Raw genomic sequence first — 12,274 nt, forward strand, 5'->3', positions numbered from 1 at the left:
GGGCTCGCTCCGCGCCTCCATCTTGAGAGGGAGGGCAGGGGGAGGGCAGCGGGCGGCGCCGCCGCCGCCGGTCGTAGCTGCGGGCCCCCCGGCGGCGCTCAGGTACCTCCGCCGAGGCGGGCAGGGGGCTGCGGCGAGCCCCCCCGAGCGGCTGCGGGCGGTGGGTGGTGAGGGGAGGCGGGCAGCGGAGCCCCCCCGCCCGCTCGGCCCCGCCGCCGGGGGGGTGCCGCGGGCCGGAGGCCTCGCCCGCCCCGTGCCCGAGCCGAGGGGGCCGAGCGGGCGGTGCGCGGCCGTGCCCCGCCGGGAGCCGCCGTTCCTCGCCCCGGGGCTGCTAGGGGCGTCCGGCGGGGGTCGGCCCGGCGGAAGAGGCCCCCCCGGTGGGCTGTAGGGCCGCCTCCGTCCCCGGGTCGTGCGGCCCCTGCTCGGCCCGGCCCGGCCGCTGCTGCCGGTGTCCCCGCGGTCTGCGGTGTTTGCTTTGGGAGGGCAGGAAGAGCCCGTCCTTCCTCCTCCGTGAGCCCCAGGCTGTGTTTCTCCCCCCTCGGCTTGCTCAGGGGCTGACTCGCTTCCCGCTCCTCGTTCCTACGGCTTTCCCCAGAGATAAGCGGGAAGGAAGGGAGGAGAAGCCCCCGTCCGGGCTGTGCACGCCTGTGTCAGGTTTTGGTGGTTTTCCCCGCTTGCCTGGAAGGCTCAGCTTTCAGGTGGCGGTGACATGCGATTCTGAAGGCTGCTGTGCTTGTTCTTATCAGAGGTCTGCGGCTGTTTATCCCGTGACAAAGTGCGATATGTTTAGATCTGGCAGGATTACACGGGTAACCTGTGAAGTAGATGTCACTTGTAATTCTTTGCTGATACTAAATGTATAACTACAGGTGTTTAACAGATGTGTGCTGCTCTGTACATGATAACAGTTAAAGAGCTCTGGCAGCTTGACATTATTTTTTTCATCTCTTTTTATTGGAAGGAAGGAAGAAGCAAGGCAATGTCAGTTTCACTTGTCAGCTTTCACTGCCAACCTGAAGCTACTCGGTAATTCCTGCAGTACTAGCTGCGTGTGTCCAACAGGGTACAGTCATGCTGGGATGCTGGCGGACTGGACCTGGAGCTCTGTGGTTACGTGCTGGAACAGCTGATAGACACTGCTACGTAGGCAATAGATTAGTATAACGCATTATTTAAAATTCGTGAAAAAAGTTTGCATAAGCTTAGTTTTCATATATAGAAATAGTAAGTACAGAATTAGGAAACATTTTGAAGTGTTCACATTATACCTTAGGTACCAGGATCCAGCTGTACCATAACAGTTTGAAATATTACGTATATTTTCCAGTATGGTCCACTAGCAGATTCCCAAAGTATCTCTTTATGTGAAGTTAAACTCTCTCTTTTTTTTTTTTTTGGTAGCAAACTTGGTGTGTTCTCTGTGCCTATTTTGGGCTTGTATAACTTTTCATTTAGCTAAGAATGGTGATCTTTACCTGCAGTACCCGATACTGGCATGAAAAACTTGGTTCAGTTTCCTGTTTTTCAGTACTTTGCTTCATTATATTCTGCAGGAAACTTGCCCTGCGTGAAGATTACAGGGCTTTAAGGGAGCACGATTGTCATGTTGCATAAGTCTCACCTTACCATCTCTTTTGAAGATTTTTGCTTTTACTATCATCCAGTGATACCTCTTGAAAGTTCAGCGGAGGTCAAACTTGTGTTAGTTGAACATTGCTTTAATGTATATTTCCAGATTTAGAAGGAGGGAATGTCAGCCACTTTACCTTCAGCTTTTTTTTTTTTTCTGATTAGTCAAAGCAGTGTCTCTGTTTGTCTTATCTTGAAAGTAATCAAACACAAAGTGAGAATCACCTGACGGTGACAGTACATATTCAAGGAGGGGGTTGTATCCCAGAACATGTATGATTGGAGCAGCCAGTATAACTGGAAAAACTAAAACTGTTTCTTCTGTGTGCAAGCCCTATCTTGGTATGTTGTCTCTTATATTGTATGTGAAATAATCTTGAGTAAATACAAGGAGGAATTTCAAGTTGACTTGCCCGCACTATAGCTTGTGACTGAGCTTCTCTTCTGGGTCTCTTGTTATTCTTGTTATCAAGTACTTCTTCAGAGGTTTTGTTTTCTTTGTAAAACAGCTTGGGGCAATAATCTTGTGCTGCAATGATTTTTTCAGTTCTTGTAATGACCTCTTCCCTAACCATCAGTAAATCAAGAGTGATTTCATACTTTGTGAACTTCATGTAGTTTTCCTTTTTAGGGTTGAACTCTTGATGTGGAAAAAACGTGATAGTGTGCTCAAGGAAATATTTAGTGCTATAGAAACAAGATTGCACATTAAGTACCAGTAGTGGAGTTATACGTGCTGTCCTAGACATCGCTACTTGCATTTTCAACGTACTAAGAGTTGGACAGGCCTGTTGTGGATTATGTTTGAGAGACCGTTTAAAAACTTTCTTTTTGAGCATCATAAATTAAAGTGGTGGTGACTCAAGTGATCTAGGATACGGTATGTTAAAAAACAAAATACAGTGACGTGACAAGGAATGTTAAGTACTTTCTTTTTTCTTCTGCAGAAGACCTTCATGTAACTGGCTGAAAAATGGTTCTACAAGATGACAACCCCAACTCTAACACTATTGAAATGGTAAATAAAATTAAAAAGACTTTAAAAGATAGCCGTGCTGTTTGCTGAAAATTATAATGGTATCAAGAAATGCATTTGAAATGAATATTTCCTCAAATGTCTCATTTCAACCAGTATCTTTAAAATTATACCTTGTGGAAATGACATTTTCCTATAATGGAAACAGAAGGTAAACGTAGACTAAAGTGTCTACTAGATTTAATAGGGTGGAATATTTTATTTACTTCTAAACCATCATTTCTATTTCATCCTATGTGTCATCTGGTAGCTTAAATTTATCATGGGTTTATGCACTTCATGAATTTAAGTGTTTTATAATGGGGAAGCCATGTTCTTCAAGAGAAAGACCCTTCTCTTGCATGGTTCTCAGTTTAGGTCTCAGATGTAATATTAATATGCTAAACTATTATCCTGAAATGAACTTATTCTTGCTAATAATCATTGAAAGGAGTTCTGTGCGACCAGCTTCACAAGGTCTACAGCCCACAGCACATCTTGAGGACTGGTAGGGGGTAACATACAGTTCTTGCATGATAACTAAATTTGGGTGTAAATTCTGAACATGGTTACTTGAGTATAGCTAATATGGATTAAGTAGGGATGGAAAATATGCAACTGAATGGTATCTTTAGCTTAGTGATATTTCGTTTAGTGTGCATGGAGAAAAGAATTTTTAAGCAGCGTTTTTTTCTTTCTGTTTATTTCTGTTAATGTTATATACAATTACTTCTTTTGGGACATAAATTAGGCCTGAACAAACTGCTTGAACTTTTTCTGGATAAATATTTTCTGGTTTAGGTCCTGATTATCTGAGATGCTGATTGTAATCTCCAGTTACATTGATAGCATAAGGAAAATACGACCAGCAGCTGTTTGCATGTGAGGGCACTGAACTAGACAGGCATCAGAATGTACAGTGTGTACATTGTGTATGTGGTATATGAAACAGATAAGCACGTGCCTGTGTCTTCAAAGTGCATCTTCAAAACTCTTTTGACTTGTTTTAGTCATTCAGAAGACTGTATGGTGAAGGGATTGAATTTGCTGGATGCTAAGCAGTGTGTAAATCTTGATGAGTTCAGTGGGGGCTGTATTATAAACTTACGTGATCTATCTTTATAGTCTCCCTCTTAATCTAATTTAAAATAAATGAGAAGCATCAGTTAAACTCTTGTAGGAGGTAAAAGTTAATAAACTTAAGCTTGGCAAGCTTGAGAGGTAATCAAAGGCAAAATTTCAGCTAAACATTTAGTGCTGCCCTTACTGCTACCTCTTCTTATACACAGTAATTTGTTACTTACTAATATGGGGTGTACATATATATATATATATATATAGGGTATATGATACCGAGCATCCCTATATAATGATGAGCAACATATAAAATTATGTTTCCGTGAATAAGAAAAGAAAAAACTTTCCAGCACTTCCGAGCAATAAAACTTGCAGCTTTATTATTCTTGTTTGTCAGTTCCAGTTTGGTTGTGCATCCTTTTGTTGTGCATCATATATTTGCCAATGTTTGGATTTGCATATGGTTAGATATTAGATGGGCTCCTGGTTTGTATAGTATTACGCTTTTCCTCAATCCCTAACATATTATGGTTCTTTTTCTATATAACAATTTAAAAAAAAAGTGTTAATAATAATACTGTATCAAAGCAAGGAAAGATGATGCACTTACACCAGAAATAATGTGGAAGTGTGCCATCTGTCTAGGTTTTTTAAAAGGCTGAAAAGCCTATATGCTCTTCCACTGCTTTCCTAATTCTGACACTTCAATTTTTGCTTAGGAACGTAGGCTTGAGAAACAAGATCTTTCACTGCATTGCTTATAAAATTAGAACTAAATATTGTCATCTTCTTCCTTCTCATGTGAGCCTCTTGCATTCAGTTAATAAGGAAGGGACAATGTTCTTTGAAATAAAGATGGTAAATGATCCTGTTTTCATGCAATTCAGTGTTGTCCTCCCAGCATTTTTTATGTGGACCAATTGTTGAGGTTCTATATTTGTATATCTCTAACATCTAGGACTTGAGCTGCAGTAGATGCTTGTTGAACTTGCAATTTTAGAAAATATTTTGTGAAGCTAATTGTATAATATATGCACACATTTTTCAAAATTTTGTCTTTCTTTTTAGGAGACTATCTTCACTGTGACGTGATGTGTGAAGTTTGTTAGCATTTTTTTGTTTGTTTTTTACACTTACTGTGGAAGGTATGTATGCGAAAAGTAAAGCTTATTCTTTCTATGTTCTTTTTTTATTGTAGTTTATTGCTCTCAATGTGCAGAAGCCAAATATAAAGAAATGTGTGGAATTGTTATTTCATTGCAAGTTTGGAAATACCAGTGATTTGTCAGTAAGTTGGATAATGTGGCTGTCTAAAAATTCCCAAAATACTAGTTTCTATCTGTCTTTGCATTCTGTGTGACGTTTTGCAGGTTTTAATTCTATCCTAAAACTTTTTATGTAACATTCAGTAGGGTTCTGCTGTTCTTTTTTATTTGTCTTTTGATAAATTGTGGGTGAGGTATGAAAAATCAGGTACTAAAAAGGACATTGTCCTAATGAAAGAAATGCAAATTATAAAACAATGTTATAGACACTTTAGTACTGTCACTTAACCATTTTTTAGTCATCTAGTAGCTTGAAGATGCATCTTGCTACATGATCAAGAGTTGGTAGTCACCTTTTCTTGTTAAGCTTTTTTTCTTGTTATGGGAGAATGATGCAGAGTGATTTATTAGGCACCCAAAGATGTTAAACAGATACCTTGCAAATCAGATGAGCAGGCAGTAGCTGCTATTGCTGTAACATATTAAACCCCTCAATTTTGAGGTGTAAATATGTGCTTTTTAATTTGAATTTTAAAATCTACGTATAGGTAGAAAAGAAATGGTGTAACATGTACTTGTGCTCCGAATAGCTTCATATGTAACCTCTAATCTGCAGAGTACAAGGAATTTTATTGTCCTTTACTTCACTCCCACTGAAGGATCCTCATGCTAGGAATTTGTAGGAGTCTAACGCAGCCAGGTTGGATACGATGTTCAGCAGCTACGGAATGCACACAGTCTCTGTACAGACTATACGTGCTGTATGCTTTGATGCAGTTTGTGGTGCAAACAGAAGAGCTAGTTGTGCAAGCACGTCATGTAGAGATTTCAAATCCACTAGGCAACTGTTGTTCCTTCCTGTTTCCAGCTACCTCTCCCCTTCCTACCCACAGCACATAAGCGGTGAAGGGCTGGAGTAGTTTCCACTTCTGCTATACCTTACCACTGTTATTTTGTCACCCGGTAGCCTGACAAGGAATGAGACTTTTCTTCTAGCTCCTTTGGAACTTCTTTATGCTCAGCTTCCATTTTGGCTGCATGTTATGAAAACGTGGGTGATCTGTAGGCTGCATATAATAAAATGTAATACAATGCCTTGTAGGCTATTAGTCATAATAAAATGGAGGCAAAGTTGGTAGAGCTTAGTACATAGTATCTATTAAACTAATTCTTAACAACTCAAAAAACTCACAAGCTTTCAGGTACCAAAATGTTTCTGTTCAGTTACTTGGGTTTAAAATAATATACCTATTTATTTTCTCTCTGAAAACAAATGTTTTCTTCTTTATTCTGTATTGCATAAAAACTGCAGTTCCTTGCTGAATCTTTCATAACGTTGCTCCTATCTACTTACAGACTTTTGCTTTCTTTTGTCAACCCCACCATTTTATCAGAAAAGCAGAATAATTATCCAGAAGTAATGCCCACACATGGAATATATGAGCATAGAACTAGTGGTGTAATTATACTTCAGGAACTCTGATGATTTTTTTTTTTCTTTGGAAAGAAGCCCTTTGAGAAATGGAGAAAGAAAAAGTGTCTAGATTTGAATGTGGCAGAGAGTATGTAGCAAAGGAGAGGCATGAGGCAAACAAAGGTGAGAAACAGTGTAGCGGTCTGAAAAGCACTTGTGCACATGTAAACATGTAAATAATTAATCTGAAGAATAGGCTAGTCTGAAGGAAAAACCCTGTAGCTTCCTTGCTGAAGATATTGTGGCACTGTCTCCTTCATAAAAAAATGTTCAAGTAATGAAAAGGCAGTGAGTGAGGATATGTTGACATGTGAAATAAACAAAGTGTAGTGTAGTTTAAAGTCATATAACTTTATTAGCAAAGCAGTTCACCTCTCTTTATTGGAAGAGTCAGGATTTGCTCCATAAAGGTGAATTAGTTCTCAGTTCCTTGAGTTCTTTCAAAGATAGTGAGTTAGGTTTTTATGTTGATAAATAGCAGGGTATGCTATATATTCTGTAGCAAATCAACTCTTAATGCATTTTCTTAAAATAGACCTAAAATAAGATAATGTTAATCATAGGACTACCATGTGCGTATCTCACAGAGTTTCATTAGGAAGTATTTGAAAGAGTCTACTATAAGTGGACAGAGGTATGGGATGTCCATCTCTGACACATACCTGAACTTGTGTTTGAAGCTTTTAATCATAAAGTTGAAGGTTTTCTGAAGTTTGGGTCTTATAATCAGCAGTCATTAAGCTGTATCTCAAATCTGAATCTTCTACTAGCATTAGTGAACATAAGAGTGCATGTAGGTCTGGCGTGTTCATGATTAGCACTTGAGTTACAACACAACCATTATTTTTAAAAGCTCCTCTGTCTTTGTTTTTATTTTTTATTTTTATTTTTTTTTGGAAGTACTTTATTGATCTCCTAATGTTTACTGAAAATACTGAAATTAATACTTAATTTAATGCAAGTTGTGCAAAGTCAAGCCTTCTAAAGTCAGGATGTGCCACTTCTTTGGCCAACCCAAACAAAAGCACTTCTGTTCTCATGTTTATTCTGTGATTTGAATAAAACAGAAGTACTCTGCCTACTGAGAGAAAAGGAGAGCAGGTTGGTCTACACACTGCTATAGTGCTCATCTCCTGCATACATTTTCTCTTCAGAATTTTCTGTTGAGCAGGAGTAGGAGTATACTCCTAATCTTTCAGTACAAAAAAAAAAAAAAAAAAAAAAAAAAAGCAGTTGAGTAAAACATTTAAACTGAGCTGGGCTTTTCTGGTAACTCACTAGAATTGCTTTAATTGAGACCTTTCTATTAATACCTTGGACAAAGATTTCTAAGGTCCATGAAAAGGCTAATAGGCTTGTGTCTGTCAAAATCTGAACTTTTTATGTTGTGATTTCTGGGAAGTCTGTATGGCTTTCATAAAGCTGTACTAGATGACAAGCCTAAACTTTGTGGCTGTAGTTTTGACTTCTCAGCATATGAAGTGCTTATAAGTGATTATTCCTATGTGTAACATAGCAGGGGCACGGTCAAAATCATAATCAAAATGTTTGTGCTTTTTTATCTTAACCAGGCAAATCTTTCTGTTGTGTATATGCTTACTGTTAGTTTGAAAGTTTTTCACTAGAATTGGTGCATGCCTGTACCTCATGAATTATGTATATATATATTAAAAACAAGTTATAAAATAATATATAAAAACAGTTCAAGTACATGTGTAATCTGTTTTTTTAAGCTTAAAAGTAGGTATTTTTTTCACATTTTACATGTGGAGGGATCATAATTTACTAAAATGTGTTGCCATATCTTCAGAAATGTTTGAAGAATCCTAAAGTTTCTGACTACTGTTAGTTGAATTGTATTTGACATAACATGCCAAACTAATTCCTACAGTAAGCTTAGAGTATCTGAATTTACAGAAGTGCAGTGGTTTGAAATTTTGCAGATCTCTCAGCATAAAAATTCCAGACATTTTATGCTTTACCTACTTTTACTTGTTTCAGTGGTAGAATGGTAAATAAATTCTTGAAAAGCCTAGACTGACATTTTAATTGTTTCTTTCACTGAAAGTCTCACGCCGGATATGTCAAGGATACCCTTTCTAACAAGCATACGCATCTGCTTCCTGGCATACTGGATCTATTTTATATATGCAGCATTTGGTCTTTCCTACCCTCACTGTGATTTGTTTTTGTATGTTTTTACATTCTTGCTTGTAATATTTTGGGTTTTATTTCTTTATTAATACTGAACAGGTTACAAATGGTGTGGGTTTTTATCATGAATCGAATGAGCTCCCAGAGCAGTTCATCCTCTCAGCGCAGGCGAATGGCTCTAGGAATTGTCATTCTTCTCCTTGTTGATGTGATATGGGTTGCCTCTTCGGAACTCACTTCTGTAAGTATTGTTCTGTGAACCTTAAAAGAAAATAAAATAAAAGCCTATTTAAGAGAAAAATCCAGGGGGAACATGGTCACTCACGCTCAGTAGGCATTCTAGTGTAAGGTCTGACATTGTTTTCAGTACGGGGAAGACAGTGTCCTCCTTTACTGAATTACTTTTACTGGAATTACTTTACTGGATTACTGAAATAACCTGTATACATTAAACGTTGTGAGCACGCACAACTCAGTGACTACTGCTTTCAGTATAGAAGGTATTGGCAATTTTAAAATGAAATAACATAAATTCATAAATGTGTACAGTAACTTGGGAATTCATTTTGTTTATTGCCATATTGATTAAAATAACGCCTCAACTTTTCCTGAGAAGTAGTAAGCGAGTTGTAGCATTACAAGTTAGGTAGTATGGTAGATTTTGGTATGGACCATCTAGAAGCCTTGGATTAAAGGACTCATGGGTCATGGAGTTGAGCCCTGTAATTGCAGACAAGCTTGTCGTAATCTAGTTGATATATTTACCATCTTAAAACTGGTCTGGTATTTACTTCATGTTAAGTTTTAGGACCTAAAGCAGAGCTTTAGCAATGGAAATTGAATTTTTAATAAATTCTTCTTAAATTCAGGTTTCTGAATAGTTATATTTTGTGACAGTCTGAAACTAAGCATTTACAAATATTTGTGCTTTAACGTGCTATTATTAATGTAACTTTTTTTCCAATGACCTGGTGGAAACACTATTGATTCTGAAATATTACTTAGAATAATGTTCTCTAGTTTGTGAATACTATGTTATCGGTTATAAAAGTCATTTTTCGTTTAGGAAATGTTTGTATATGAGTGTATCTTTGGTCCTATTTGAGTTGTATAGCATATATCACTATGTTGCTTGATAAGTAAAAAAAGTAAAAAGTAGCTTTCTTCTGCTGGCACAGTGTCTTAAAAGATGGCATTTAAGATGCTTTGAGAGAGGATATCTCCAGAATAGGTGGGACCACTTGTCTTTTGGTTATAGTTGCCAATACTTGCAACGTTATGACCTTGGAAACCAGACTATCCTGGACTATATATACCTGAAACTGTTCATTCATTTTTATGAATTCGTACCTAACTGGTAATTTTGGATACTGCAATTATTTTCTTTCCACAGTATGTTTTTACAAAGTACAACAAACCTTTTTTCAGTACGTTTGCAAAAACATCTATGTTTGTTCTATATCTCTTGGGATTTATTGTTTGGAAACCGTGGAGGCAACAGTGTACTCGTGGGTTTCGTGGAAGGCACGCAGCTTTTGTAAGTACTTTAACTTATATAACCGTTTCGATGTCTGTAGAAATTTGTACAGAATTATTTAAAATAAGGAATAAAAAAAGGTGGAATTTATATACTTGCTAAATAGTGCTTTAACAAAAGCAGTTATAAACTGAATCACGGCACAGGCTGAGGTGGCAATCATTACAGTAATAGTCTTGTGAGGAAAAGAAAATGAAGGAAAAAGCAGTATGAAATATGTGAGGAATCATAAGAAATCCTCTACTAAGCCAGGCCGTGTGCCCATTTATCCTGGAGGTTTACCTTGGGCAGTTGCAGAGGATGATTCTTTTCAAGAAGAGCTTACCTGTTTCACTGTTGTTGGTTTCCTTTCACTTCCCCAGCATTTATAACCAATAGAATTAGTATTTGAACGTAGTAGTTGATTTTTAGACTTTTTCAAAGAGGTTTTGAGGTTTTTGGCATCATATTTAGGAAAGGTGGTAGAATTGTGACTTTTTTGCTGTTAATGCTCACCAAAAGTAAGTATTGGCAACCTTTTATGCATGTGAATGGCCTTCTGTTGTCCATCTTAGAACTGGGCACAGTTTGTTCTAGAGTCTAAAATTATGACAGAAATAGAGGCATTTTCCAAGGAATTGAGAGATGTTGGGAAGAGCTCTTGTTCTGTGCCAGTGTTTCAGAATGCTGAACAGCAGGACTCAGGAAGCAGTAAGACATTTAGCCTTATACTAATCTCACATTAAAATAACAGAAAAGGTGATCCAAGAACATGCTGTTAATCAACATGTCTCGATAGAAAAGAGCTTGTGTGAAAGGAATATATTGGATATATATGGATATATTGGGTGTCACTGATAGTGATATTTTAGGTGTAACATACTTAAAAGTCACTGGGCTTAATGTCATGTAAAACATTGCAGTTAAAACAAACTTGTTTTTAAAAATTGTGTTAAACAAATGGAAATCATTTAGAGTTGGGTGATATCTTGAAATATTTTTTGGTAGGCCTTATGCTGTTTAGAATCTTCACAAGGTAACTGGGAAATAATCAGAATTTACAGGTTCTTTACTGGCAGAAATGACAAGGATGTGATGAGAGCACTGAAGGATGATTAGTTGTACAGAGCAGTTGAACTGATCAAGTTTACTAATCTGAGCAGATGAGTAGAATGAGTGTCTCTCTCCTATAATGAATAGTAGTGGTTATATTGACCACCTGAAGCCAGTGCAGTGCTATGTCAAAGAAAGAGATAGTACTTAATTCTCATATGAACTGGGCAGCAACGAGTAAGATTGCTGATTCTGTCCCGTTTTGTGTGTGGCACTCATGGGACTGCTTCTGGAATCCTGTAATTTTCCTTGTATTTTACCCTATAACGTTGATTTTTAATAACTTGTAGGAAATAACCATTGCTTTTGATGTTTAGATACTTTGAAAGAACAACACAAAGGACTGTAGAGTGCAGTTAGAAGTAAGATATTTTTTTTTCAGAGACTTTTGAAGAAATTAGTTAGATATTCAACTGCATAATTACTATAAGTGCCTTTAAAATGCCTTGTGTTTATCAGCCTGGAACAAAAACAAAGTATTTATGAATTTTTATTTCAACAGTGATTGTTTAGGCAAACATGCTTTATTTTAAGCCCTCTTGCACATTAGAGGCTTTGTAGATTTATTGCCAAAGTGGTAGAACAGCTCAGCTGCAAGTCAGGGAACAGGGGGTAGCCGTGCTTGTAAGGATGTAGAAAGGAAGAGGAAAAAGGATAGCTGACCTTATCCTGACTTAAGTCTTGTTAAAACTGAGGCAGAGTTCTCTGTTTTTACGCAGAGGAACTTTGCCCAAATAAAATGGCGAAACAAGAGGATTATTGTAATGTCTGCACAATAACTTAGTGCAACATCTCACACTGACTGAACTTTGTAGGTTTTGGCTTTCTAACAGCTTGATCTTGCAGTGACACATGGGTAGTTGAATTCAGTGGGGTTCTCCAAGAGGTAAAGGGAATTACCAAAATGGAGTTCCTTACTCAACTTCTAAGCCCTCTTGGTTTTGGGGTGAGGGTGTGTGTGTGGGGAGAAATGTGACAGAAATATGGAAAAAGGCATTAAAAAACGTGTTCTCAAAAAAACCACCCACAGA

The 12,274-nt window shown here is 37.9% G+C and overlaps 1 protein-coding gene across 3 annotated transcripts in view; it reads left to right on the plus strand.

Moving 5' to 3' along the window:
• The window catches only part of SLC35F5 (solute carrier family 35 member F5), a 30,210-nt gene continuing 17,936 nt past the window's right edge, over positions 1–12,274 (plus strand). Inside the window, exons 1-5 of one of the 3 annotated variants that reach the window (XM_035556134.2) lie at positions 1–102; positions 2,577–2,647; positions 4,790–5,009; positions 8,714–8,855; positions 10,008–10,151. In XM_035556134.2, coding sequence (XP_035412027.1) covers positions 8,721–8,855; positions 10,008–10,151 — 279 coding nt within the window. In that variant the 5' untranslated portion in view covers positions 1–102; positions 2,577–2,647; positions 4,790–5,009; positions 8,714–8,720. Of the gene's footprint in view, positions 103–966; positions 1,027–2,576; positions 2,648–4,789; positions 5,010–8,713; positions 8,856–10,007; positions 10,152–12,274 lie in introns of those variants that run through there. The other 2 variants (XM_035556132.2, XM_035556136.2) reach the window with 2 other exon arrangements.

Source organism: Cygnus atratus, chromosome 6 (genome assembly GCF_013377495.2).
Source record: "Cygnus atratus isolate AKBS03 ecotype Queensland, Australia chromosome 6, CAtr_DNAZoo_HiC_assembly, whole genome shotgun sequence".
Taxonomy (NCBI): Eukaryota; Metazoa; Chordata; class Aves; order Anseriformes; family Anatidae; genus Cygnus; species Cygnus atratus.